The 27,988-nt window shown below is 38.8% G+C and overlaps 1 protein-coding gene across 1 annotated transcript in view; it reads left to right on the forward strand.

Annotated features, from left to right (window-relative positions):
* Positions 1 to 25,254, forward strand: part of MSH2 (mutS homolog 2) — a 42,445-nt gene extending 17,191 nt beyond the window's left edge. Inside the window, exons 7-16 of the mRNA XM_088532154.1 lie at positions 2,703 to 2,902; positions 9,725 to 9,834; positions 14,992 to 15,115; positions 16,177 to 16,327; positions 18,250 to 18,347; positions 19,509 to 19,754; positions 21,271 to 21,475; positions 21,879 to 22,126; positions 22,826 to 22,998; positions 24,646 to 25,254. Coding sequence (XP_088388280.1) covers positions 2,703 to 2,902; positions 9,725 to 9,834; positions 14,992 to 15,115; positions 16,177 to 16,327; positions 18,250 to 18,347; positions 19,509 to 19,754; positions 21,271 to 21,475; positions 21,879 to 22,126; positions 22,826 to 22,998; positions 24,646 to 24,816 — 1,726 coding nt within the window. The 3' untranslated portion in view covers positions 24,817 to 25,254. The remainder of the gene's footprint in view (positions 1 to 2,702; positions 2,903 to 9,724; positions 9,835 to 14,991; positions 15,116 to 16,176; positions 16,328 to 18,249; positions 18,348 to 19,508; positions 19,755 to 21,270; positions 21,476 to 21,878; positions 22,127 to 22,825; positions 22,999 to 24,645) is intronic.
* Positions 25,255 to 27,988: the final 2,734 nt, after the last annotated feature.

Here is a 27,988-nt window from a genome sequence, read left to right on the forward strand (position 1 = left end):
ATTTATTTTCCTTTCCCTTTCTCCTTTGCAGGAGAGACACTGTATCCAATATTAACAGCTGTTGTTTGGTTTTACTTGGATGTTGTGGGGATTTTGTTTGTTTGTTTTGTTTCTTTAGTCATGTGTCTTACACTAAATAAAACCCGCTTGATTTCATTATTACTTACGAGCAATAGACATGGTTTATAGTTGCATTATCTTAATGTAGGCTTTTCTGTTCAGCATCCTTGTATGCATTCTAACAGTACAGGAAATTGTTATGCAAACCATGGAGGGAACATAAAACTGTCAGCCTTATATTTGTGGTTGGCAAATGTAGAGAGGGAGAATAGAACAGTAGCAGGAAGGTCATGAGATATTAGTCTAATTAGCATGAATTTGGCAGAGGGAAATTGTATCTTGCTGATCCGAGAACTCTTTGAACTTGTCATTGTAGTAGACGAAGGGGAGAAAAAAAAAGGAATAAATTAGACCTTTCAGGATGCGTCTGACAAGCTCTTACCCAGGAGGCTGTTTAACAAGCTATGGGATGAAAGTGGAGTAGTTGTTTGCATAGAAGTGTCTAAAAGGCAGAAGTGAAAAAAGTAAAAATAGAAGGTCAGTTTTAATCTTGGCAAAGGTAAACTCAGGGGTCCAAGAGCTGCATTTGAGATGCTCTCTAATGGTCGGAATAGGGAGTTTGCTAATAAGGTATCAACATTTCATTCATAGGTTGGTACATAAATAAGAGCCAAACTTTTTGTAGAAACCAAAACAGGCTGAGTAATTGGACAGAAAAGGGACATGTTTTCTTAATGAGAATAAATATAAAACAATGTGTACAGGAATATAGATTGTAATCTGGCTCTTAGAGAGCTTTGCATGGACTCGGAAGAGGCACTGGACATCTGCAGGGATCTGAACAAGCCTCTGTGCGGTTGAGTTTTAAAAATAAGATAATGTGGTGTTTTAGAAACTGTTGCTGCATTTTTTCTTCCATGTGCAAAATGTAATAAGATTCAAAAGATAATTGGTTATGTATATATGAGTACCAGGAGTATTGATCGAGTAAGGATCTCTTAGGAGGGTTGTTAAAAGAAATACTCGGGACAGAAACATAAATGATCAGAAACCACGATGTAATCTAAGGTAAAGGAGAGACATGAACGTTGCACATTTTGCATGAGCTTTTTTTTTTTTTTTTTTTTCTTTTGTAAACTCTACAAATGTCCTTCTACTGTCTTTGTAGTACTACTTTAATTGAATAAAGGTATTCCCTTTTGGTTTTGTGTGAGTTTTTGCTAAACTAGAACCTGATGCAGCTTTGCAGGTAAGAAAACATGGAGGTAATTGTGATTACTGGTCTCTCTATCTGGAGTGATGTGTGGTAACATTTTGATTATTGAGAAGTAATATGAATTCTGCATATCACCTGGAAAGTGAGAAGACATTCAGAAGGAACTTGACAGACTGGAGAAATGAGAAACCTTATGAAGTTCAACAAAAGGAAATTCAGAGTCTTCACCAGTAGAGAAGTAACTACATGTACCGGTACAGGCTGGGGGTGACCAAATGGACAGTAGTTGTGCAGAGAAGGACAGAGAGGTTCTGATGGGCACCAAATTGACTATGAGCCAGCACTGTACATGTGGCAAAAAAGATCAATCTCATACTGCTTGTGTGGGGAAGAGCGCTGCCAGCAGACCAAAGGAAGGTGATCCTTCCCCTCTGGTGAGGCCATAGCCTGAGTGGTGTGTCTAGGGCTGGACTCCCCAGTACAAGGGAGACATAGGCATGCTAGAGAGGATCCAGCAAAGGACTACTAAGATGATTAAGGGACTGGAGCAATCTGTCATATGAGGAGAGTCTGAGAGGGCTGGGAATGTTCAGCCTGGAAAAGAAGAGGCTCAGAGGATCTTGTCAATGTATAGAAATACCTGGTGGGAAGGAGAAAAGAAGACTGAGACAGACTCCTCTGTGGTTTGAGGTGAATGGACAAAGACGGGAGGTAGAAACTAAAATATGGGAAATTGAAAACATAGTCTTATGTTTAATTTGAAACTGAGAGTGGTCAAACACAGGAGCAGCTTGCCCAGAAGGGCTGTGGAATCTCCATCCTTGGAGATACGCAAAACGCAACTGGATATAGCACTGAGCAGCCTGCTGTAGCTGATCCTGCTCTGAGCAGGACTTTGGACTAAAGGATACCTGGAAGTCCCTTCCAACCTCAAGATTTCTGACTCTGTGATTGAGGGTTGCACAGCTGTGCTGTAACAAAGCCGGCCTTGAGCACAGGCAGCTGAACTCTGCCAAGGACTCTTGACAGTTCAGCCTCTCCCCCATACACTCAGTGTCTATTCTTCCACAGATTAGCAGATGACCTTCTGTGAAGGAATTAACCTCAAAGAAGATTCTGGGCTTCAACATTATCTGCTGAACAGATATTGGTATTTGAGCTTGAAACACTTTGACTCCAAAGTTGTTCATTAGTTATCCCAATTCTGTATGTTGCAAAAGTATAACTTAGTTTAAAACTCCATACTTTCTCAGCTCATGCATTGTTCTAGTTTCATTTATTTATTTTTTATTGTGGAAGTTGGCTGATGAATATGTCCATAGAGAAGGGATAAATAGAAACTTCCAGATAGGTGTTTTCAGTTTAATTACACAAAATTAAACAAAAGCCTTACCACACTAATTCATGTTCTGAACTTTTCGTTTAGGTTGGATTTGGTTGAAGCCTTTGTGGTAGATCCAGAACTACGTCAGTGCCTTCAAGAAGATCTTTTACGTCGCTTCCCAGATCTCAACCGGCTAGCAAAGAAATTTCAGAGACAGGCAGCAACCTTACAGGACTGTTATCGAATGTATCAGGCAATTAATCAACTCCCTAATGTTGTACAAGCACTAGAAAAACATGAAGGTAATGCCATCCCTTGTCTATTTTCCAGTGTTTTATAATGGTGTGAGAGTGACAAGAAATAGTGTGTAGATTTCCAAAGATGACTTATGTGTATTTTTCCTTATCAGGAATAAGGCATAATGATAAGTGAAACGTGATAAAATTGTGAAATGCCAGTCAGATACTTAACAAAATCTTTACACCCCCTGCCCCAGTGTTGCAAATAATGTGCAGCTAAAATACTTGAGCAGTCAGATGGTAGTTCTGTAGTCTTTGAGGTTGACTTATTTACTTATTTCTAAAAAAAAAAAAAAAACCAACTTGGCTAAATGCGTGTGTGTTATGAAATCTCTTTGTACAACATTGTTGTGTTCCTTTGTAAGAGAGTTGTTTTATTTGCTCTTTGAGTTGTGATTAACCTTTTTTTTTCCATCTAAATTTTATTGGTATACTTTGACCTGCATTTATTTATTATTTCCTTTAGGAACTAATTTTCTTCTGCTCTTCATCAGTCGAAAGCTCAATGTTATGACAATTACTAGAAATTAGAAGGATTGCACTTTCTTTATCTTTTCTATATGTTATCGAGAGCAAGCAAGATAAGGTACTGTGCCAGTGTGGTAGGCAGGGGATTCAATGTAGCAGTAGTAGTTCTTTTCATGCCCATCCTATGCTGACAAAAAAAAATTTTTTTTTGGTAGAAGTCCATTCATGTGTTTTGAAATCTCTTTATATGTAAATACTTTTTTCCAAGTACTCTGCCACAGTTTATCAGCTTCAACTCTGTCCCTTTGACACTTGCAAGCAGACTTTGCTTGTTTTTTCCCAGCCTGGAGCTCTGAAATGTCTCCCACAGATATTAGTTCAGCATACTCTCTTGATGTCTCCTCTCCTTTTTCCTATTACTCATTGTTTGAATCAACAGAGTTTCTCTGTTGTTATACTTGGTTTTGAAAGCAATCCGCTTTTAGATGTCTTGAGGACCAATCTGTGAGGCACCTGCTAAGCTTGCTTTATGTGTAAAGAATTGCAAAAGGTTCTTGCTGTTTTACACATAAATTAGTTATCCTTAGTAGGGCGTTTATCAGCAGTGCATCTAAAATAACAATTTAAAATAGGTAAAGTGTGTTGTTTTTATTTTTTCTTTGTATTTGCATGCCGTTGCTTAAAATACAAGAATGGCCTGGTAGTTTCAAATGTGACTGATTCAGACTGCATCTCATGATTTTTCCTGTTTGAAACTATACAAAATCTTTTAACTTACCAGGAGATGGAAAGTCAGAAAATTTCTGGCCTCTGAAAGCATCTGTGAGTTTTGGAACGTTTATTAATTCGTGTTTTTTGAGAGTGGGGGAAAGGGGGAATGAATCAACTGCAACATAAAGCAAGTAGCGGTGGTTGCTGTTTCCTCAATATAAAGCACTGCTTTCCTGAGATAATTGTTTGTATAGGCAATGAAACTTGAGGAGGAGGGGAATGAATGAAGATGACTTTTGTATTTGATAGGAAACAACAAAAAGCACTGAATCATCAAGTTGTTTTGCTGTTGCTGGCAGAAGGGAGCATTTGTTCATTGCTCAAATTATTGGGGCATAAAATCTAGCTACTTACGAGAAGTTTGTCTTTAAGAACCTACTTAATCTTCATTCTCAATTCAGTCTGATGCTTTGTTTCAAGCCTGCATGCATGTAGGATAGAAAAATTGTATGCCATGTTCCAGTGGGATTTCTACCATACTCTGTCCAGTGACTTGAATAGCTCACTATTGCTTTTGGAAATATTTTGGCTGGCGTATCCTAATTCTGTACCTTTCAGGACTGCATTACATTGGTGTGTCTGTCCCAGGGATGATCCATTGTCATTTTTGGCAGATTATTCTCCTGCTTATAGTGGAATTCTTTTGTTTATGGATGCATCTCCTTATTCAGTATTAAATTTAATTTCATTTCTATTAGTCCAGTTTTCAAGGTAATTTAGTTCTGTTATTTTGCTGGTGGTTCCTCCACTGATATCTTCCACAATTTATATAAGCAACCTTCTTTCATTTGTGTGTATATCATTAATCTGCACTTTTTTAAAGGTTTAATGCTTGTATGAGTCCTGGAAGAGCTATCCTGCTGATATCCTTTCAGCACACAGATCTTTTGCAAATCACCATGTCCCCTTTGACTGCCCTTTGATCATTGCATTAACCTGAGTCTTACGTTTTCCATCTTATAACCTCATGTAACACCATGGTGAATGGTCTACAGGAGCCCAGCTTAGATATGCAGGATTTGCTTTGTCTTGTCTCTAAGACAGGCTTTGCATTATTTGGGTGGAATTTACCTCTGGTAAACTTGTACTGTACTTCATCCAACTTCTGTTTTGCTCCCTGTTCTTTCCTCGCTGTTTTTTCAAAGACCTTATGTACCATCAAAATGTCAAGTTTAAGTGCATCACTGTGATATAAATGTGTGGTGTTTTATATGTGTTTGTTTTTTAGTTCTATTCACTAGTCTGCTGACTGGATAAATGTTTAAGCATAAAGTGCCAGGGCTTTTTTTCTTCGGTTTCTAATAAACATTTTAAATTTATGTAAAAGTCTTTAATGCATGTAATAGGCTCTTAACTGTGCTCTAGTAAGGAAGTTATGGTTTAAATTAAAACCTTACCCGGAAGCAGATGAGGTTTGTAATCACTAATTGCATCTCTCCATGCTTTTGGAGATATGTAAAATATATCGTCAGGTATCTTCTATGTGCAGTTCACGTACTAATGATATCAAGGAGGTATAAAATTGGGATTTTTTTTCCCTTTTTTAATAATATCTCTTTTATATGACTTTAGAATACAGGAGCAAAAAAAGTGGAGTTTAATTTAGAATTTTTCAATAATATTTCTTGCTCAGATTCTTTTAATGTAAAGTATTGTGCTTTGATGGACAGCATACTGATACAACTTCCATAAATCCTCAGAATCACCAAATTTTTTAATTCCCCCAGGTCTTGAATATTGAATTTGGATTGAAAAGTTCAAATTACTTCGATAATGTTTCAGTTTGAATTCTGTCATAAGTATATGAAATAAACCAGTATGTTCTAATTTTGGAATTCAGCATCATCCTACAGTGTCTGAAGCTATGCTCCTCTAATCCTAATAATGAAGTGCTCTCATGACACTTCCCTACTTACTCCTTTCAAGAAGAAAATGGTTATTACTGCTCCAAGCTCAAGAACAATCACTTCTAGTTCAAGTATACTTGGCATCCTTACTTGGTGGGTGCTCCGGCATCTCTCTGACGGTGTCTTGGTAACCGTCAGATCCACTCTGAATAGCGAATGTGAAACTCTGCTCTTTCAGTCTCTGCTTCCTTCTTTACTGTCTCCTTTTATTTTCTAGGTTGGTTCAGATCTGTTGTCTTCAAAGTGGGGTGTAGGTACTGGAGCCAATACATAAGTGAGAGAAAGAGATATGAAATAATAATTAAAAGGACTATCTTATTTCAGAGCTCTTAGTTGCAAGTGTTTACAGTTGATTAAGCTCTGTCATCATAGTTCTTTCTTCTATTTTCATATAATAAAAGCATGAATCGCTGTACAGAGGAGACAGAAGCAGCTGTGGATGAACTGAAACAAATAACTGAAGTGTACATAGCAAATGGTCCATTGCTGATGCTGTATTTTTCTTGTATTACTCTGTTCTTCAGTTGAATTAAATATTTTTAAAGACTCCGTTTTTACAAGTTCAGTAGACTCTCAATAACATGAACTTTTTTTCCCCTCTCTCTTAATAGATACTAATCAGTTAAGAGCTTTAATATGAAAAGCTGAGGAAAAAAATGTAAAAGGACTTGGGAGGAAAAGGAAGCAAAAAAAAATATTTGAGTTGCAGAGCTGAGAGACAGAAAGAGAAGGGATAACCTTAAACAATCCTGTCCTGATCATGTGACTTTTATCAATTACTGACAATTTTCTTGGGCAAGATTAGGATCTTTTTCTACCTAGTCTAGTAAGAAATTGGGAAGCTCAGGAACAGTTGGAGCTTAATTCTGCCTCTCTCTGCCTTTAATTTGCAAAGGCTTATCTGTGAAAATCAGGGGCAAATCTTATAATTCTGTACATAGTCCAGTGACTATAGGCTCACAGCACTCAGTTTTCTTTGAGGTATTTCATAAATACATAGTCAATAATGCTAATCTTGCTATGATTAAATTAAAATTCGAAGCAGAAGATTTAAACGTAAATTTATTGACAGTTTTCACAGCTGACTGTTGAATAGGTGCTAATTTCATAGAATCATAGAATGCTTAGGGTTGGAAGGGACCTCTAGAGATCATCTAGTCCAACCCCCCTGCATACGCAGGGACACCTAGAGCACGTGGCACAGGACTGCATCCAAGCGGGTTTTGAAGATCTCCAGAGAAGGAGACTCCACAACCTCTCTGGGCAGCCTGTTCCAGTGCTCTGTCACCCTCACTGTTAAGGAAAAATTTCTTAAGTTCCTCTGGAATTTTTGGTGTTTCAGTTTCCGGCCATTTCCTCTAGTCCTATCAGTGGCCACCACTGAAAAGAGACCATCACCGTCCTCTGCACTCCCTCCCTTGAGGTATTTATATACACTGATTAGATCCCCTCTCAGCCTTCTCTTCTCCAGGCTGAACAGGCCCAGCTCCCTCAGCCTCTCCTCATAGGGCAGATGTTCCAGGCCCCTGATCATCCTTGTAGCCCTGCGCTGGACTCTCTCCAGCAGCTCCACATCCCTCTTGTACTGTGGAGCCCAGAACTGGACACAATACTCCAGATGCGGCCTCACCAGGGCTGAGTAGAGGGTCAGGATCACCTCCCTCGACCTGCTGGAGACGCTCTTCTTAATGCAGCCCAGGATTCCATTGGCCTTCTTGGCCACGAGGGCACACTGCTGCCTCATGGTCAGCTTATCATCCACCATGATGCCCAGGTCCCTTTCTCCACAGAGCTGCTTTCCAGAAGGTCAGTCCCCAGCCTGTACTGGTGTCTGGGGTTATTCCTCCCCAGGTGCAGGACCTTGCACTTGGCCTTGTTGAATTGCATGAGGTTTTTCACCGCCCAGTTGTCCAGTCTGTCCAGGTCCCTCTGGATGGCAGCGCAGCCCTCTGGGGTATCGGCTACTCCTCCCCATTTGGTATCATCAGCAAACTTGCTGAGGGAGCACTCCGTGCCTTCATCCAGGTCATTGATGAATAAATTGAACAGGACTGGACCAAGGACTGACCCCTGGGGGACCCCGCTAGCTACAGGCCTCCAACTAGACTCTGCACCGCTGATCACCACTCTCTGGGCCCTGCCATCCAGCCAGTTCCTAATCCACCTCACTGTGCACTCATCTATCCCACACTTCCGGAGCTTGCCCAGGAGGATGTTGTGAGGGACGATGTCAAAAGCCTTGCTGAAGTCGAGATTGACGACATCCACCGCTCTCCCCTCGTCTATCCAGCCGGTCATTTCATCATAGAAGGCTATCAGGTTAGTCAGGCAAGATTTCCCCTTGGTGAATCCATGCTGACTACTCTTGAGCACCTTCTTGTCCTCCATGTGCCTGGAGACAACAGCCAGTATGAGCCGTTCCATCACTTTTCCGGGGACGGAGGTGAGGCTCACTGGCCTGTAGTTGCCTGGGTCCTCCTTCTTGCCTTTTTTGAAGACTGGCGTGACATTGGCCTTCTTCCAGTCTTCCGGCACCTCCCCCGTTCTCCAGGATCTTTCAAAGATGATGGAGAGCGGCTTAGCTATGGCATCTGCCAGCTCACGCAGCACTCTGGGGTGCATCCCATCAGGGCCCATGGATTTGTGGGTATCGAGGTTCCTTAGGTGCTCTCTGACCCAATCTTCCTCTACCCAGGGCAAGTCTTCCTCTCCACCAGCTTCTTCTCTTGTCCTTAAGGCCTGGGGCTCTAATGGGCTGCCCTTGGTAAACACCAAAGCAAAGAAGGCATTCAGCAACTCTGCTTTTTCTGTGTTATTTGTAACCAGGGTGCCCATCCCGTCCGCCAGTGGACCCACGTTTTCCCTGATTTTCCTTTTGCTGTTAATGTATTTGAAGAATTTTTTTTTTGTTATTTTTAACGTCCTTTGCCAGCTTGCCTTCCAGACGTGCCTTAGCTTTCCTTGTCGCATCTCTCTTTGTAGGCTTGATGAAAATATGTCTTTCACAAAATGGGCAATATATGTGTGCAGTAAGTGAACTGTGAACTGCATAAGTGCATTTTATTGTTGGTGCTCCTAGGTTGTTCTGTGTAAAGAACAATACCTGGCTAGAGCAGGTGATGGGGTTTTTTTAAGCAAGAGAAGGAAAAACTGAAAAAAAAATCAATTTCTGTTTGTGTCCAAGTATGACTTTAATAAGTACTCCCAATTCCTGGAAATTTAGATTTAGGACAAAAAGCCCTTATGTGTAGCTGATCCTTTTTTTTTTTTCCCTCCTCCCTTCATGACTTCATGTTTTTAAAATGGGTCGCTGTAGAAATACAGTTGTAACAAAGCCATTTCAGCTTTCTGTGGGGCAAGAAGAGGCAGCAAATTTGCTTCTTACCTGTTGTTTGCCCATAACTTTTTTCCTATTATGGAGTTAATACAACCAGATATAACTGAAGGTGATAGAATAGGTATGAGCTTAATCAATATAAAAGGGATAATGCCATTAAAAAAAGTGTGCACAAGTGTTGCATGAAATAATTGTGAACAGTCTTAATGGGAATTAACCATTTTTATGGTTGTGCTAATTATTTTGGATAGGTGAATTCTGGTTGACTGTTGGGAAAATTGTGGATTTCTTTTTTTGTCAATGATTGTTTTTTTTTCTTTCTTTCTTTTTTTTGCTTAACAGGAGATCACCAGATGTTGTTGTTGGCAGTGTTTATAACACCACTTAATGATATCAACTCTGACTTCTCTAAGTTTCTGGAGATGATAGAAACAACATTAGACATGGATAAGGTACAAGATGGCACGTGGGAGGGGGTTTATTTAGCAATAGAAATTTTTATTGAACTTTACAATCTGCTCCACATTCACAAAGCTAATTGATCATCTATATTAGGCTATTTTATCTTAGCAGTAAATGAGGACAGATATTGGATAGCAGTTGAATATTAAGAGGATGTTCACCCAGTGACTTAATTATCTAGTCCAGTAATAAAATGGTTGAGATACATGGATGCTATGGTCTTTTCTTGTTTTAAAAAAAAATATTAAAAGGGAAATAGTTTTACCACTCTTTTTTTGTTTGTTTCTTTGTATGTTCAGTGATGTTACTGTGATGCATCTCAAACCTGGGTTATTTAACAAACATACTCTGGCTGTATTTCTCTGCTTCTGTAAAGTTCACTAGAGTTTGTTCTATTTCATAGGATTTAGTCTTCAAAATTAACAATTTACCTCTCTGGAAAATGATTGACCTAGAGATAAAGCTATTTAACTTAATTTGCACCCATACCCCAAACTTGCTTATAAAATAATACTGATAAATCTAAGCTTACACATAGAGAGAAAAAAATGGCCAAACTAAGCCAGAAGGAATATCTCTGGTTCTTAAATCTGTACCAGAGAGGTGATGAGATGAGTATAAATGACTGATTTATCATTGCTTAATATCGAATACAATTCATGTTTTTGGCTGTGTACTTTCACTAAACTGGGTGAAGCAATGTCAAGATTTCTAGAGCATTTTGTATGCATTTTTCCACTCACTTTTTAAGAGAATCTGTTCAATATATTTTCAATTTTTTTTAACAAAATTACTATTTCTTCTAGTTTTGTATAATAACTTATTTAATGTTCCTTTCCCAATAGGATGTTTCTTTTCAAAAAGTGGGGAAGCTTTTTAGGATTGTCATAAATATCACTCAGCGGGCTGAGGAATATGAAATCTGCCCTCACTACCACACTTGGCAAAGGGGTAGGCAAGTTGTGGAACAAAGTAACTTATCAAAACTGGGCAGGCTTCAGAATTTTTAGCATAACTTATTTTGCTGCAAAGGCATGGGTTTTGATACTGCTATCAGTTGCGCTTTACTGCTTACTTGAGGAAAGACTGCTTGACTGACATGTTTCTGTAATTTGTGATATATGCTAATGAAGAAGTTTATAGCTCTATACTAGTTACAGACCATCTGTTGATGCAGTCCCTCAGTCTCTGCTTTCTATAAAACTAACAGCTGTTCTAAGCCTTTACCCTTCATAGTCCATCTCTTCGAATTTCTTTTCAAGTTCTACTTTTAACATGTTTTGTTGTCCTTCTAAACAGAATATTGAGTCAATTATTTTTAATTAAGTCCCAGGAAATCTACTCTTTTAGATTTAGTGTAAGGGGTTTGGTGCTTTTTTAAGATACTGGAATTGATTAAAATGACTATAGATAAATCAACACTGATTTTACTGGAAATATAATATTCTTCTGTTTGAACATTAAAACCTGAATCTTTGACTTGCAATGCCTCTTAGATTCTTAGGAAATTCAAATAAAATACCCAGCTCTATTCTGAGTGTGATTGCAGGATGGGTTGTCAAAGCAACTTAGTTATGTCACTAATCCTTTCAGGATAACCATTGCAGCATAAAAGGAAACAACTGAGTTGAAAAAGTGTGGGATGTGGTTATTCATTTACCAGCTGTAGTAAATGTTGATAAACTGTCACTTCTGTTCCTGTATTTCACAGAATCATGAAATTTGGTTGGAAAGGGACCTTTCAAAGTCATCTTCAGCCATCTGCTCAAAGCAGGGCTGCCTTCAAAATGTGTTAGCAATCCTCGTAAAAGGGAATTGGAGTTCAGATACTAGGAGCATAGCCCTTAACAGAAGGATCTGCTTTTTGTATCATTTAGCTATTTTAGGATACTGCCAGAGTCTTCAAATAATTTTTGTTGTTTCATGTGAGTAACCCCTTGGAAATGAGACTCGTGTCTTACTCCTTCAAGTAGACATATGCAGTTATCAAATCTTGAGAATCTTAAAAGAGGCAGTGGATATTTATTAGAACAAAAGAGAATGCGTAGCTTCCTTTTATCCATATTGAATTAAAGAGATTTGCTTCCAGTATAACCCCTTGTGTTTGAATAATTGCTGCCAGTGTCATGTTATATAGAGAGTGAAGATGGTAATGGAGTATTTGGAACTGTCTTGGGTACCTGTGCCTTTTGTTTTCCTTACTTTCTGAAGCGTACTGAAATTTAGAAGAGCACTGAGTTGTAGTTTAGACTTCAGTGCATTTTACCTGCAAGATCTTGGTGAAGCACCAAGAAACCAAATAGTTGCCACTCTACATCCTTGTTAACACTTGTTTTGCCAGATTGTTGGCCACATTCACCTGGTCACTTCCACAACTGAAGGTCGCTTTAAGCAAATCTCCTAATTATATCTTCTGCAGGAGAAGCACAGCTTGAAAAGAATTTGAGTATAATACAATAATGGATACCCAATGTTGTTATTTAGTAACATTATTTTTAATACATTTTTAAATGATGCTTGTTTGATTTTTCTAACAGTTCAGCTCAACTTTTCATATTAAAATGTTGTCTATTAATCACACCGATTTCTCTTGGATGATGTAATCAGATGAAGTAATTCTGTTCGAACTAAAGATTATCTAACAATTTCTTAATGATAAAGGATCTGCCGATAATAGTTGGCAATGGGTTGTAACAATGGGATGCAAGACATCCTAAGATCTTGGTAGCTACGCCTGAAAATGCCACCAGGCAATTGAGCTTGAGGCTGGAGCACCTGGTGTGCTGTGTGGCTCCTGAACTGCCAAGTTATGAAGGTAACCAGCAACTGAAATAATACTATTTTAATACTGTAGACCAGAAGCTTTGTAACAAACGAATGAAACGAAACAAAAAACCTCCAAACCTGCTTTTCACTTTGCTGTTAACTTAAATGATCAGTGTATGTAAGTACCTCAAGGGAGGCAGTGAGGAGGATGGTGCTGGCCTCTTTTCAGTGGTGACCACTCATAGAATTAGGGGAAACGGCCAGAAACTAAAGCATCAAATGTTCCACAGGAACTTAAGAAAAAAAAATTTTTAACAGTGAGGGTGACAGAGCACTGGAACAGGTTGCCCAGAGAGGTTGTGGAGTCTTCTTCTCTGGAGATCTTCAAAACCTGCTTAGAGGCAGTCCTGTGCCACGTGCTCTAGGTGACCCTAGCATTAAGCATTCTGTGATTATCTCATGAAGTCAGTCATTACTGCAAGTGGCGTGTGGCTGTGCAGTCGGACCTTTCTAGTGTCTGTTTCGGAAACAGTCTTGCAAAACCAGGAATGGTCTTTTCTACCATATGTTCTGTCATAAGCTATTCTTTTTGCAGGTATACCCTTTATTGAGGGGAAGAGAGGAGCAGACCTATCAACAGGGATGTTTCTGGAGAGAATAAATTTAAGCTCCTTTCTTAATGCCTCCATTTCTTAAGATGGCCCTCTTAAAAAATAAACAGAAAAACAAACCTCATGCTTCATCACTCTGTGAAGCCCGTGTATCTCCGGTTAGGTTCCTGGAGAACCGTGCCACTGCACTGTGGGTGCACAACAAAAATGGAACCAAAATATCAGGCTGAGTGAAACACTTTGCAGTGCTGGTATTTGCATAGAGGAAACCAGCACCTTGGTTCAGTTCTTCCTTACATATGCAGCTTCTGTGGAAGCTTTCTTCCTTACATATGTAAGGAAGAACTGGCTTACTTGTCTGGGGAAGGTCATTCCCAGAAGACACTAGCAATCCTTTGAATATACTGTATATTCTGCACTTTCTTCATGTGGTAATTTACTTAGCCCCCATTCCAAATTCAAAAGGCGTAAGTAATCCTGAGGCTTTAATTTCCAGATTGCATTCTCAGAGCTTTGTCCCAAGTTGCTGCAAAACCTGATAGTTTGCAGGCTAATGCTTTTAAAGTTTCCTAGGTGCATCCAGACTTGAAGCTTTTTTTTGTGAATAAAAGCTGGATACCTGCAACTGTGGTGCCAGCAGTTACAGCACCTCTTGCTCGGTTGTTTTTAGTGTGATGTGTTTGTTTTTTAAGGGAACAGAAAAAAGGAACTGCAAAACCTACCCTTTTTTTCCCACCCTTCTTCTCTCGCTAACATGTACTTGTGGATAAAAGTAAAGCTACATGTAAACCAGTATCTTGTTCAAGTAGTTGCAGCAGCTAAGCACAGTTTTGCAGATAATTTCCAGTCAGAGGAAGCTTCATGAAAATAACGGCTTGGTTTAACTTAAATGAGGGAAATGTTTAGTTTCCATGTCACAGAAAACTGCTAATACTTTATTGACTGCAAAAGTATATATATGTATATAATATTTTCTTTTTAGTGACTATAAATATGGGTCTGTAAAGTAAACTAAGGTCCTTAAGGGTGCTCATAATGTCACTGAGAATGCGTAACTAGCAGTGGAAGCATGGGGAGGAGAGAAGGAAAAGGATGAGGTACAACTTAATTCATCAGCACCTCTGAAAATGTTTAGTTGGTGGGGAACTATCTATATGCTTTTCAGCTCAGAATTGGATTGAAATTGGAGAAGATTTTTGGTTATAAAATATAGGCTTACATTCAACTTTCATAAGCTATTAAATGTGTATTGGGACAGGAAATATTCTCAGAAGCTTCCATTTTAAAGACTTGTTTTGAAATGCTCTTTCCTCTTACAGTCTGTCCTGATTAGTAGCCTAAATCTAGGCTGGCAAACAGATTTTGTGGAAATATGTAACAGTGTCATTTCCACCCACTTTGTTTCTTTTTTCTCTCTGTTTAGTACCGCTGTTGCTTTTATGCAAATGAAAAAATGTGTAAACAACTGCATCCATTTCAAAGTAAATGACTCAGTTAAATTGGTATATTTTACTTGTACAAAGTATGTCCTCTGAGGAAGAAATGTTTGAGTCTCATTTGTTTCGTAAGTGAATCAGACTCCAGTCAACCAAGAATACAGTTATCACAAATACTAATGCATTGCAAAATTGTATTTATTTTTGATACATAGAAACACACGTGTAATTTTTAAATACACACACACACACACACATTAAACTAAAGGATTAAAATAAATTCATTTCTATGTGTATGCAAAGGGTGGGAATTATTTATATATTTTTCCCCTAGGTGGAGAATCATGAATTTCTTGTCAAGGCTTCTTTTGATCCTAACTTGACAGAATTAAGAGAGAAGATGAATGAGCTGGAGGAAAACATGCAGTCCGTTTTGAAGAGTGCAGCCAAAGAACTAGGTAGGGTATGAACTGCCACTGCTTCTTGTATTCTTTGTAAAATGCTCTGAGATGAACTAGTGAAATCTATTATAGAGGAGTTCAGGGCTGTTTATTTTATAACTAGTTTTTGGGTGACTTTAATTGTTGCATTTAGTACAGCCTATTGAAAATGGAGTAATTTGGGGGTTCCAAATTGACCTTCCTTAAGGATGGCATCACAGCCTATTTCATAGGTAGCCTATTTCATATTTGCAAGGTACTGTGGAACTTCTTTTCTAGAACCACAACTCATCTAACTCTTGGTTAAATCTTATTTTATTTTTCATCCTTTAAGGATGTACACAGAAACATTTTTTGTCTGCCCATTCTTTTGAATGTTCATTCAGGGCATGCCAGTTTTCTGTGTGAAGCTCTTTGCAAAATGTAATGCGTAATTCTTGGACACAAAATGAGGCATTCAAAGGGTTTTACATAGTGTAAAGTTGTATAGTGAATTGGACATTCAAAGAGCAACTTTAATTGAAATACACTTTTTACATTTTTAATGAAAATATGGTGGCAAGGAAAACTGGCAACACCATAGGTATTTTAGGTTACACCTTTAAGAGCTTGCATATTTTTCAGTCTTGTTTTTTTAGTTTAAACAAGATACCTGGATGCAAAAGAAGGGAAGACAAGATTGCATAGGGATGGAATGAGAAATCTCACCTGCAGAAGTATGTGTTGGTAAAAGAGTCACAAGGCTAAATGTACTGTGCTTATTGCATTAATATAGAATATTCTTCTAATGTGCTCTGAACGTTATTCTAGTTTCTGGGGGAAATGTAAGAGTGCGCTGAGGGGGTACTTGATTTGAATACACAGTGTGAGGGCTTATGAAATAAATGAACCAGTAAATTTCTGTTAGGTCTAGTTACTTCTCCTATGTGTGCAGACCCAAAGCAATATGCTTAATAGCATATCCTAGGTGTGCTATGTAGATGTTATTGAGCAGACATAGCGCAGACTACAGGCTCTTGGGTCATGATTTTCTTCTTTCTTTTTCCTTCTGTTTTTTTTTTTTTTTTTTCATTTAAAAGGTTTGGAAGCTGGCAAAAGTATCAAACTAGAGTCAAATTCGCAGTTTGGACACCATTTTCGAATCACTTGCAAGGAGGAAAAAGTTCTCCGGAACAACTCCAAGTACAAGATAATCGATACCCAGAAGAATGGCGTGAAGTTTACTAACAGGTATGAAAGGATATTGATGCCTTTTTATGCCTGCTGTGAGAGAAACAATTGTTCCTTTCTCGATAGGTATCCCAATAGGCTATTCTTCCTCCATCTTCAGTGGCTGAATTTTCATCTTTTTTAATTAATTCACATATTGAAATGTTGAGCAAGACTGGCATGAGGGAGTCATGCAGTAATGTCTATTACAAGCACATGTATTCATTCCCCTTGCCCTGGTTTCCTTTGCCAACAGTTCAGCTATTCTTGTTCTTTTGACTTTGGCTAATTTCTCAGTTTTAGCTGCCTAATTGCATTCACTGTAACTGTTTACACAGACAGTCTCACAAGCTGCAATAGGAAGAAAGCTACTTATGGTTATCACCAAATGTGTTTTGTTGGTAGCTACCTTTCCTGTTCCAAACTATGTTGTAGCTAATGTTGCTGCCATGCACGGGACTTCTGTTCTGTGTCTCTATAGCTTAGACTATTTCAGTCTGAAGGTTAATTGCCTTGATGTTGTTTCAGTGCCTCCTTGACCAGAGAACAATTCTGTTACAGATCATCCTTGCAAAAAAAATACACTTTTTGCTGTTCTTGTAGGTCTACTTATTTGTTTATTTGTATTTATTTCATGATTTAAAAGTTGCTTTTGCAGAATTGCCATAGAATTAAATCCATTTTCAAAGCTGGACGAAGTAGTTCTATACTTTGGCCAACTACCCATCCTCTAAGGATTAAAATTCACAAGTGAAAACTTTCTTTGATAGATCTTATCAGAATGCCCTTTGTGAGATCTTCCATCTCTGCACCTGCTGCTTTTGCTGTGCAGCTCCAGGAGGAGTCTAAGTCTTCTGCTTACATCCCTTGGATTAGGTAGTCCATGGCAGCATTTGCATCCTCATTTAGCTTCTCTTCTCCAGCGTGAATAAACACAGCTCTCTCAGCTTCTGCTTGTATTTTGTGTGTTCCAGCCCCAAATCATTGTGGGGCCTATCTTGGTTCAGCACCTCTTAAGCTGGGGCTTGAAGCTGGACCCAGTACTGGAGATGTGGTCTCACAGGTGCTTAGTGAGGAAGGATCCCTTCTGTCCACCTGCTGGGTATCCCCTAGCCCATACAGCCAGTATGTGACTGTGAGTCCCTTGGCTGCAAGGGACTTGCTGTTGGCTCCTGTTTGGCTTCTAGTCCACCAGGAGCCCCCAGCTCCTGCTTTGTGAAGCTGCCGTTTGGACACCAGCCTCTGCTCTTGCCTGGGGTTATTTCATCCTAGCCGCTGGATGTCACATTTTACTTTGCTGAAATTTCTGGTAGCCTTTTCTCTCTACTATTTAGATCCTACTGAAGAACGCCCCTGCCTTCTAGCATATTGAGTGCTTGCCTGGAAGTGGTTTTATTCATGAGCCACCAACTGTGTTTGAGGTGCATTCTGTCCCATCACCCAAGTTGTTAGTGAGGGTGGGAACAATATCAGCCCCAGGCAATGCTATGAGTAACCAGCAACCAACTGGATGGTTTGTATGGCAAACCACTACTCTCTGTAACCCTGCAATCCAGTTGAAAAAGCTAATATCCACTGTCATTAGATCACTGTTACTCTGCTGCTTGTGTTCCTTATTTCTCTCTGGTTTTAAGCTCTCCATCATACAGGATGCCCCTAACAATTAAATATACTGTAATATTTTTAAGAGTGGCTCTGTTGAGAGATGTTAGAATTGCTGGTTTGGCCCTTTTGGATGATACTCACCTTGGACTTGATCTTGTCTGATATCCCAACCTGAATGACTCTTAGGTTATCTTCCTAGTTGTTCTTGCATTGAACCCTCCTATTAAAGCGGTTTGGATGACTGGATCTGACTCATGGGTGAGGAGGCCAAGAGTTGTGTGTTGTGGCAGTGAAGACTAGAATTTCACAGCTTCCAAGTATTGTGGTTTTGTTCACAGCAAACTGAGCTCCATCAATGAAGAATATATAAAGAACAGAGAAGAATATGAAGAGGCTCAGGATGCAATTGTCAAGGAAATCATTAACATTGCTTCAGGTGAGTATAGCACTATTGCTCTATATTGCAGTCTGGAGTGCTAGAGGGTTTTGCGTTTTTTTCTACTTCCTTCCCCACAAAATTAGTGTAAAAGTGATTGATTGCATTTAAAAGTTGCTGAAGGCTTGAAATGTGTTGCTCTCTTCTATGGTCAGACCTTTTCCCGGTGTTGCTGCAAATACGCAGCTATTGAGCTGGGTACAAATGCATTAGAGATAGGAAAACACTTTTAAACCTTAAGTATTAATATACTTGAATGTATTAAAATATAGCGGAAATCTTAATGAGCTTTATGAGCTGCTGTCGTGATGAGGAATTTGCTTGATAAGTATGTTGCAAAATCAGCAGCTAATTGGATCTTTCATTTTTCTCTTAGCAATTGTCAGGTGGTATTTTTTGTTTGTAACACATTAAGGCTTTTATATTTATGTAGAAAGCTAACTGACAGGATTAGCTACAGTATGCCATCTGCCTGGTATGTTTCAAAGTAAGATTTCTGCTGCTGCAAAAAGCTTCTGTGGTGTGCATTCATAGACTTAGAAGTGTATACATGTATTCAGAAAGCATTCTTCTCCCTCATGCCTAGAGTCAATATAACAGAAAAGATGCTGGATCATGTGTGTAATTCTTAGGTAACTTAGTCTGAGCTATACCTAACCCATTTTAGGGACGACCTCAAGAGGCAGATTCAGACTGCCTGTCACTATATGGTGAGGTGCTGGTGAGGCACTGCCAGCTCTCCATAACATCATTCACACAAACTTCAGTAGTTGCAGAGTGCTGTCTCAATTGCCTTTGCTTTCATGCACATCCAAATTCATTGTTCCACGAGGAAGGAAATTTACAGGATTTCCTGCCATCTTGTAGTTTGAAGTACTTGCTTTTCCATACTAAAATACACACGTATCTGTCTAGTGTTAATGTGAAACAATCAGAATGGCCTCACCTTTTCCTTTTTCCTAGTCTGAAGAGAAATCTCTTTTGTAGTCCAAGCATGGTAGGTTTGGAATTATGGTGATGGTGAATGCTAACTTGAACAAAACTGAATTTTAAGGCAAATTAATTAGTTAATTTTGTGGGTTGAGTATAGGCTTTAATTTATCTCTTCAACAAGAACAAAAAGTATCTGTGTTGGATTTGTATTTCTCTAAACAAAAACAGGTTATGCAGAGCCAATTCAGACAATGAATGACGTGATAGCTCAGTTGGATGCACTTGTCAGTTTTGCTCATGTGTCAAACGGAGCTCCGGTGCCATACGTCCGTCCTGTCATTCTGGAGAAGGGACAAGGAAGAATTGTGCTGAAAGGCTCCAGGCATCCTTGCATCGAAGTGCAAGATGACGTAGCCTTCATCCCCAATGACGTTATGTTTGAGAAGGACAACCAGATGTTCCACATTATTACTGGTAAAAGATTATCTTACCTTCCTCACTTTCTAGTTAGGTTCTAAATATCTTAAGTATTTTCAGTCATGATGTTTTTTCTTAAAACCAACAAGCAAAAAAAATCTACTTGGTCAAAACAACTTTAATCAATGAAGGGTGAGCAGCTAGCAAGTTATTCAGGTGTCTGTCTGTGGGATAAGATTTAGTCCAGGGGGGAAAAAAGGAAGTCATTTGTAAACTATTGTTATTTGTGGCATTTTTTTTTTCGAAAAGCTGCCATGTTCTTGTCGAATGTTTCCTTTGATGTTGAGTGTTGTGTATGCTTATGCACATATGCCCATATTTCTCATCTATCAAATTCCTAGTTTTGGAATTAGGTGTTACAATTATAATTAGAGCACAGTTTTTTGGAGAGGGTTATCACTAATTTAAAAACAGTAGTTTCAGAAGAAGAAAAAAGCTACTTGTTAGGAGACTACAACCAAGAAATTAGTTAATTCTTTAACATGTATATTTTACCGTAGTGAATTTCAGTCAGTGAGCCAGGCAACCTCAAGACTTAAAGAATCTGAATCTATTTAAGTGCTTTGGAAAATTCCATTAGGCATCAATTGTATTGTAGCCACGTAGGCACCATTTGTAGGTAAACTTTAAACAGTTCATTAGAGTTAATGTTTCCTTCATTTAGCTTTAAAGTGAAATTTAAATATAAAATATGTTTTAATGAATGTAGCCTTTCTCCCCTATTCGCTGGTGCAATTAAGATAATTCTGCTACACAGGAAAACATTTTTAGTGTTTATATGTTTAATTGAATTTTAATTTCCATCCAGATGTTCTTGACACATTCTGATTAGGAAAAATCTTAAATTAGAGAATGATTAATGAACCACTTCTAACATAAAAACAGAAACTAAGAATCTTAAAAGCATGGTAAGATGCATAATACAACAAACTTTTTTTTTTTATGGTTTGCCAAAGCATAAAATTAGTTTTAATGAACAGCCTTTAGGAACATACTTTTTATTTTGTTTGTATTTCAATTAAAAATAATTATTTTTTTGTTTGTTTGTTTTCGCAGGTTCAGAATCCCTTTAGATTGTAATTTAAATCTCCAGCTAGCTCACCCTGTCTGTAAATAAGATACTTATTATTTATAGACAAATTGTAGTTGTTGAGATGAAAGCAAAATTATTATCATTCTTAAACAGTGATACTGATGACTGTCAAATGAAAGCTTATTAACTTCAGGTATGAACATGCCTTTTAGATGACTGCTTATACTTTTAAGAAGTCACAAAAGTTAGGAAGCTCCTCATGTTCCCTTTCTTTTGAAAAACCATTCGGTAATATGTCTGAGCAAGCCATGTAGTAGCAGAGCTACTTGTTGCACCTGCTGGACAAGTTTGCTCCTCTTTCCTGGCAGAAGAACGAGAAGTTTAAATATTGTTTTAATTTAGAGCCTTTTCCCTTTTAAAGGGGTCTTACAATGTCAAAAGATGGTGTTTTTAATTCATTTAAAAAATTTTATTCTTTAGGTCCTAACATGGGAGGAAAGTCAACGTACATCCGACAGACTGGGGTGATAGTTCTCATGGCCCAGATTGGGTGTTTTGTGCCATGCGACTCTGCAGAAATAACCATTGTGGACTGTATTCTTGCTCGGGTAGGAGCTGGAGACAGTCAGCTGAAAGGTGTATCTACTTTCATGGCTGAAATGTTAGAGACTGCATCAATCCTTAGGTAAGTCCTGTGTTCATCTGGTTTCATCAGTTGGGGATGATGGGAAAGGATGGGTTCTAAATATGATGCAACGTAAAATTTTTATCTTATGTAGAGCTGACTAGTGGTTATGACTCAAAACAGAGGATCTCAAGACCTTTTTAGCAGGATCATAAGTTTTTGGATTAATCTTCTGTAATTTCAGTGATTATATAGAGCTGTTACCAGAAGGCCACAGTCTAAATGAGCTAGAGATGATCTAACTCGGAATAATTTTTGTAATGCTTTGTATGTGCGTTATTCATATGTTTTTATGTAAACAGCAAGTGTGTGCCTGGTATGTCTCTTATACTGTATGTCTATATCTCAAATATCCAGAGTTCATATTGTTCTCTGAAGTTATAAAATACCTTTCTGTTTTTAGGACAGCATCTGAAAACTCCCTGATAATCATTGATGAGCTGGGAAGAGGAACTTCTACCTATGATGGCTTTGGCTTAGCATGGGCTATTTCAGAGTACATTGCTACCAAAATCTGTGCTTTCTGTATGTTTGCCACACATTTTCATGAACTGACAGCACTTGCTGACCAAGTGGCCACAGTCAATAATCTTCATGTCACTGCTCTGACTAGTGATGACACACTGACGATGCTCTACCGTGTCAAGGAAGGTAAGACTTTTGTAAACTGTGAACAGGGTAAATTTCATGTACTTGGAGATATGTAGGGGCAAATCTTAAAGGGAAAGAACATGAAAATATATTTCATACGCAGTCCTGCAGCTTAGTTTTTACCTAAATGCAATGAACATGCTCTTTCCTATGCAACTTGCATGACAGGATCCTTTCTTTTTTTCTGCTTTAGAACAGAAGTAGTGTGAGAAGCAATTGTGAGAATTTTTCTCAACCAAATGTTATAAACAGTATATTAATTGAAGTAAATACAAAAATTAAAGTTGAAAGGTTGTGACATGATTAAAACTCCTGGAGACCAGAGAGTTATGTGGTACTGATGTAAATGCAGAGGAGTGAGTGTGTGTGTGTGTGTATATTTGGTGTGAGTGACTGCATCCTATAGATGGTACTGAAAGTACTTAATAAAAAACACCTTTGGTTTCATTCATTCTCACTTGCCATTTCTTCATGAAGTGGTTTTGGAACCTGTTTGAAGGGAGCTTAATTAAACAGCATGTTCTTTAGTCACATGTGGTCCAAAATGTCAATCATAAAATGTTAGAAGAACCCAAGCATATTGTGCACTCAGTTCTTCAGAACAGAGAATTATTGCAAGATTGTTCATATAATCTTTGTTGTGTATTTTTACTTTTTCTTGAGAATTCTTTACCAATTGTTCTTCTTTCTCACCCCCAGGTGTTTGTGACCAAAGTTTTGGAATACATGTAGCAGAGCTGGCAGCTTTTCCAAAACATGTAATCGAGAATGCAAGAGAGAAGGCATTGGAGCTGGAGGAGTTTCAAAACATTGGCAAATCCAAGGAATGTGAAGGAGAACCACCAGTCAAGAAGCCTTACAGAGAAAGAGAGGTTTGTTAACCTAGAAGTTTTTTGGTTTACCTGGAGTAATTCAAGCAAAATGTTTGTAGGATTCAGATTCCTGCAAAGCTTGAGGATAAAAGCTGTTACCTCATTTTACCCTAATGAAATAGTTTAGTTAGCTCATGGGGAGTTGAAGACAGGTTGAAGGATGTAGTGGGTTTTGGTTTGGACTTGTTTCAAGTTGACATAAGGAGAATTTCATCTAAAAATTTAAATATTCATAAGAATTAAATCTATTTTTTTTTCCTTTTAAAGAATAGTAATCAGCAGTTAGTATGACTGGTAAGAACTAAAGTCATATAAGGCACTATGCCTCCAGCTGTCCCCTAGGTTTTTCTATATGCTGTGAACCAAAGCCAGTATTTTGTGTTCTTCCCTTTTGATGGCTATTCAGTGTGCGCATGCTACATTTCATGGGACTTTTTAAGTTTGTAATTTTGTGTTAATTGTTGTTGATACTATTCTGGAAGGCTTTATCTATTCTTGCTCCCTGTTTTTGAGGGATCAGCAGTAATTCCGTGAAGCATCAATTCAGATCTGTTAACATCAGAAAAAAAGCAGAGTGCACAGCTTTCACCTTTGCACTGCTGCCTGTCCCGCCAGAACCACCATCTCTCACCAACTCAGCTTATCAAAGGGCTCGGGAATGTCTGGTTTACGCTTGTCAGATTTCCTCCTGTTTAGCACAGTCTGTGAGAATCTGAGTTTCATTCTCTCTACTCAACTGTGGAGGAACAAGCTCTTGGCTTTGCACAGGCCCATGGCAACTACTGGGAAAATCCACACCTGGCACAGACCTGAATGCATCTGCACTGCAAACTACACAGTCACATAAAGCCATATGAGATTTTTTAAATTCTTGAATGAACTTTTTTTTCCTCCTGTCTTTTCTTCTGCACTAAAAGCACATTGCATTAGCCCTAAATGATTTTTAAAAAATGGATAACACTAAGCAGGGTTTGCAGTGAGGTTCTAGAATGCAGAATGGTCTGGTCAGAGTTCTGTCCTCTTGGCAAATGCTTTATAATATGGAGATTCTGAACACTAAACACTGAAAGGTTTGTCCTTACTGTTGAATTTGGATCGTTTAGAAGTTTCCCCTTGCCTGTTTGTGCAAAAACATATGTGCAAAGCTTAATTATCATCTGCTGTCCGTGGTGACAGCCAGGCTCCAGTTGCTCGGTAACAACTTGTTCTTTCCTTTTGCTTATTGAAACATTAGTTTTGGTTTATGGTTCCTTCAGAAGTAACTAGTTTGGATAACAGAGTCATTCCTGTTCTCTCACTGCTCACAATGTTCACCTCATATGGCTGCGCACAGGCATCAAATGTGGAATATGCATAGGAACTCTCCAGGTTACATATTCCGTTAACAACTATTTCCGCTGATAAACAGATTTTTTTTGTGTATGGATTCAAAGGGAAAGGAACTTATCATGCCAGTAACTGGATTGTCCTGGTGGTGTGACCATGAGAGCAAGTCCGGAAGTAATAGTCCCTTGCCTGCAAAAGTTTTAATATAAGCTAAACATCTTCTTTTTGTGGGTGTTTTCTTTCATTGTTTGTTTGTTTTTTAAAGTTATTGATTTATTTTCTGTCTCCAGCCCTTTCTCTCCTCTGTTCCCTCTGTTTCAGGAAGGCGAAAAAATAATTCAGGATTTTCTTTGTCAATTGAAAGCATTGCCCCTGGCAGATATGTCAGAAGAAGACATCAAAACCAAGCTGAAGCAACTGAGGAATGAAGTATTGGCAAAGAACAACAGTTTTGTGAATGAAATAATTTCCCGAACAAAAGTTACATCATGAAACATGTGAGAACAGGATACAACTTTTGAAGTGTTTTATGTTGCAAAAACTTTCATTTTCTTGTTAGTTTTTATACTTGATGATATTTTTATACTGATTTGGGTAGGCCTTTTCTCTTGGATTGTAATTATTTTGTGGAAAAAAAAAATCCCTCCCCCCTCAAAAAACACAACTCTGAGCACATTCTATGTCAGTTCCTACTTTAGTTGTGATCATTTGTGCCCTTTCAGAAATGTTGAATAAAATTCTTTGTCATTATTAAGAGAATTGTTAACTGTATAAACAAAACACATTTTACCAGAAAAGCTGTGCTAGGAAGTATAACAGTTCAGATGGCAAACAGCTATCAGGGACTTGGAAAGCAACAGCCTTTATACCGTAATTTCTTTTTATGTGATGCAATTGCACCCATTAAATCAATGAAGTTTTAGAAGTGCTCTATAGTGTTACATTAGGAAAAATTGTGTGATCTCAGGGACTAGTTACAAAATTTTTGTGTGTGAGTGGAGCTTCGGCAGGGGAACAGAATTACTGGGGTTTTTCTGTTTGTTTTAGTGTTTGCACAGGTGATGTTTGACCCGTATTGAAAACTGACAGTGTTGAAAGATTAGTGGGAAAAATGTTTATCACAATCAGAATACAGGAACAAAACTGTGCTGAAGATGTTTCGTGCGAGACGCTGGCTCTGCTGTGTCCTTGAAGCAGAGATAACCCTAGCGGGTGTGTGCTGGGGGTTGCTGCTGCTCTTGAAGCTCTGCCGAGGCTCTGCGTCAGGGACTGGGCTGCTGCAGTCATTGGTATGTAAATGTTCCAGCAGTGGTTTTAAGAGTTGTCTTGCTCGACTTGGTATTGGATAATTTTAATTGGTAATTAGACTAGAATTTGGAAAAGAAATGTTCTTCTGAGTGGAGGAAAATAAAGGCTGGTTCAATGTGAGATGAGTTTAGGTTCTGCCATAATACCTTTTTAGTCTTTAAATTAGAAAACGAAAGTGAAGACTTGCATTTACAAAGAGTGAAGTAGTCATATGTACTCAGTAGCTCTGTCTGGACAGTGTTTGAATGGAAAAATCCACTGTAATTGTAGCTGTTTTGGCAAATTCAACTGATAAAGTACAAGTTATTTCAAAATACAGAATGATAGATAAAATAGACAAGGAGAGCCAAAATACAGAATGATAGATAAAATAGACAAGGAGAGCCAATTTAAAATTACTGCAGGAATTCGTGTGGATATGCATTTTGTATTAGATCAAGGTGTTTAAACCGATGTTAGAAACAAGCAGTTCTTGTAAGTACCTGCCGTTCCAATCACTTACACCTTTTATGTAAACTGAGCTGTCCTTGGGCACTCAAAGGAGCCCCCATCCTGCCTCTAAGCATGACCGTTAGGGAATAACATGGGATAAGAGTAACTATTTAGACATCCTCAGTGGTTTTCTTTTCCAGCATCCTTTCTGTTCTTCCCTTGCCCCTGTGTGAAATTCTAGCACCTATAGTAGTCTTGGCCAAAGGAGCTGTGCACAGAAGTACCTCACACAGGAAGGACGAATTCCTTTTATTTGCTTTGGGCCTGATTTCTGTTTATATTTGGTGCCTCTTGTTTTATATTCTGTAAGTGTCCACTCTGTGTGCTGGTTGTAATGTGCAAGCACAGCATGCTTGCAGTATCATGAGATGTTGCTTTTATTTTTATGTTGAAATTGCATGCTGATAGAGCTGCTTATGTGAAACCAGATTATCTCCTGGCAGTGACAAGGACCTGCTCCAGGAAGCACCTTCTCTGTGCCACAAAGCAGGAGTTCTGCCAAAAAGCATTGGCTTGTATTCTCATACCCCGTGTCTTTCTGCATCCACCAAAGAGGAAAGGTGCAGGCCCCAAGTCCAGAGAAAACAAGTAGCACTTATCAGATAGGCTATGGACCCCGAAGGATATAAAACACTTGCAGAAAGGAATCTTTCAGAAATCTCACTTCTTTGCTTGTTTTATTTTTGTTTCTGCTTTTCTTCGCAAGGGCTGGATTTTAAACATGCTATATTATGATATAACACTGAGCATAAGAAAAGTGCAGTGCTGTTCATCTTTTTGCCATAGACTCAGGAGTAGCTCTTGGTAACCTCTGCTGTAAGGTATATACTCATCTGGTGTGAATTGGAGAAGCTGTGTGAAGTAAATGGCTTTCTTTTTTTTTTTTTTTTCTAGAGATTATCCTGGCTGTTGACTTGACCCATGGGTCCATGCTAGTGATGTTAGGCTCTTAATAGTTCGTAGTGGTTTAATATTTCCCTCTTCAGAGTGTGTCTGTGGATAAAAGTGTAATTTTCTTACAGGAAAGGAAAACCTCAGAAGCTGATTAATATCTTCACTGTCAGAATTGCAGAGTTCAGTTTTTCTCATTTTTAAGCAACATAGTAACAACTGGCTTAGGTAGATGATCAGCAACTGGTTTGTGCTGTGCATTGAGAAAGAATAAAACATCCAAGAATTTGCACCAGCAACATGTCTCTTTTTCCATTTTCCCTAGCAAGAGGATTCAGATAAGATGCTAATCTGCTTAAAGTTGCTTTCTGTGAATCAGAGTTTTTTGGCTTGTTCAAAATATCCCTTCCTCATCATTTTTGTTCTAAAGAGGTCTGTAAGAAAGGATGGCGCACTGCTGGGCAGCTGCTTTTTGCTTCTCTGCTGTTGTCCCGGGCTTGCTTGCAAAGGTGAGTGCCCGGCATCTGCTGGCCTCCTTGTCCTGAGGGAAACCGAGGACTGGTGGAAGTGTCCTGGGCCACCCATCCCTGGGGTGCCATGAGCTGCCGTGGTTGCACAGTTGGGCCAGCTGCCGCTCTGGCTGATGAGCAAAGACGGTAGCGTGAAGTCCAGCTCTCCTCTGGTGCTGTCACAGGATCAGTATGGCTGGAAAAGACCTTCAAGATCATCAAGGTCCAACCATCATGCAGAGCTTGGGCCTTGATGATGGTCAGCACCACCCCTATGCTCTGGTACCAGCGCTGAGTGCCATGAAGCTCCTTTCTTCCCTTGTCTGAGTGCCATCTGCCAGTGCTAACGGCTTCTAGCCCCCCTGCGGGTGAGACACAGGAACATTCATAAAATCTGAAATGGTTTGTGTAGTTTCCTTGGTGGGGAGGGAACTGGTGTTAACCCTTTGATTCCTCGTAGAGAG

The sequence above is a fragment of the Tinamus guttatus genome, unplaced genomic scaffold (genome assembly GCF_059628265.1).
Source record: "Tinamus guttatus ecotype Peru unplaced genomic scaffold, ASM5962826v1 Tinamus_guttatus_pri_ptg000456l, whole genome shotgun sequence".
Lineage (NCBI taxonomy): Eukaryota > Metazoa > Chordata > Aves > Tinamiformes > Tinamidae > Tinamus > Tinamus guttatus.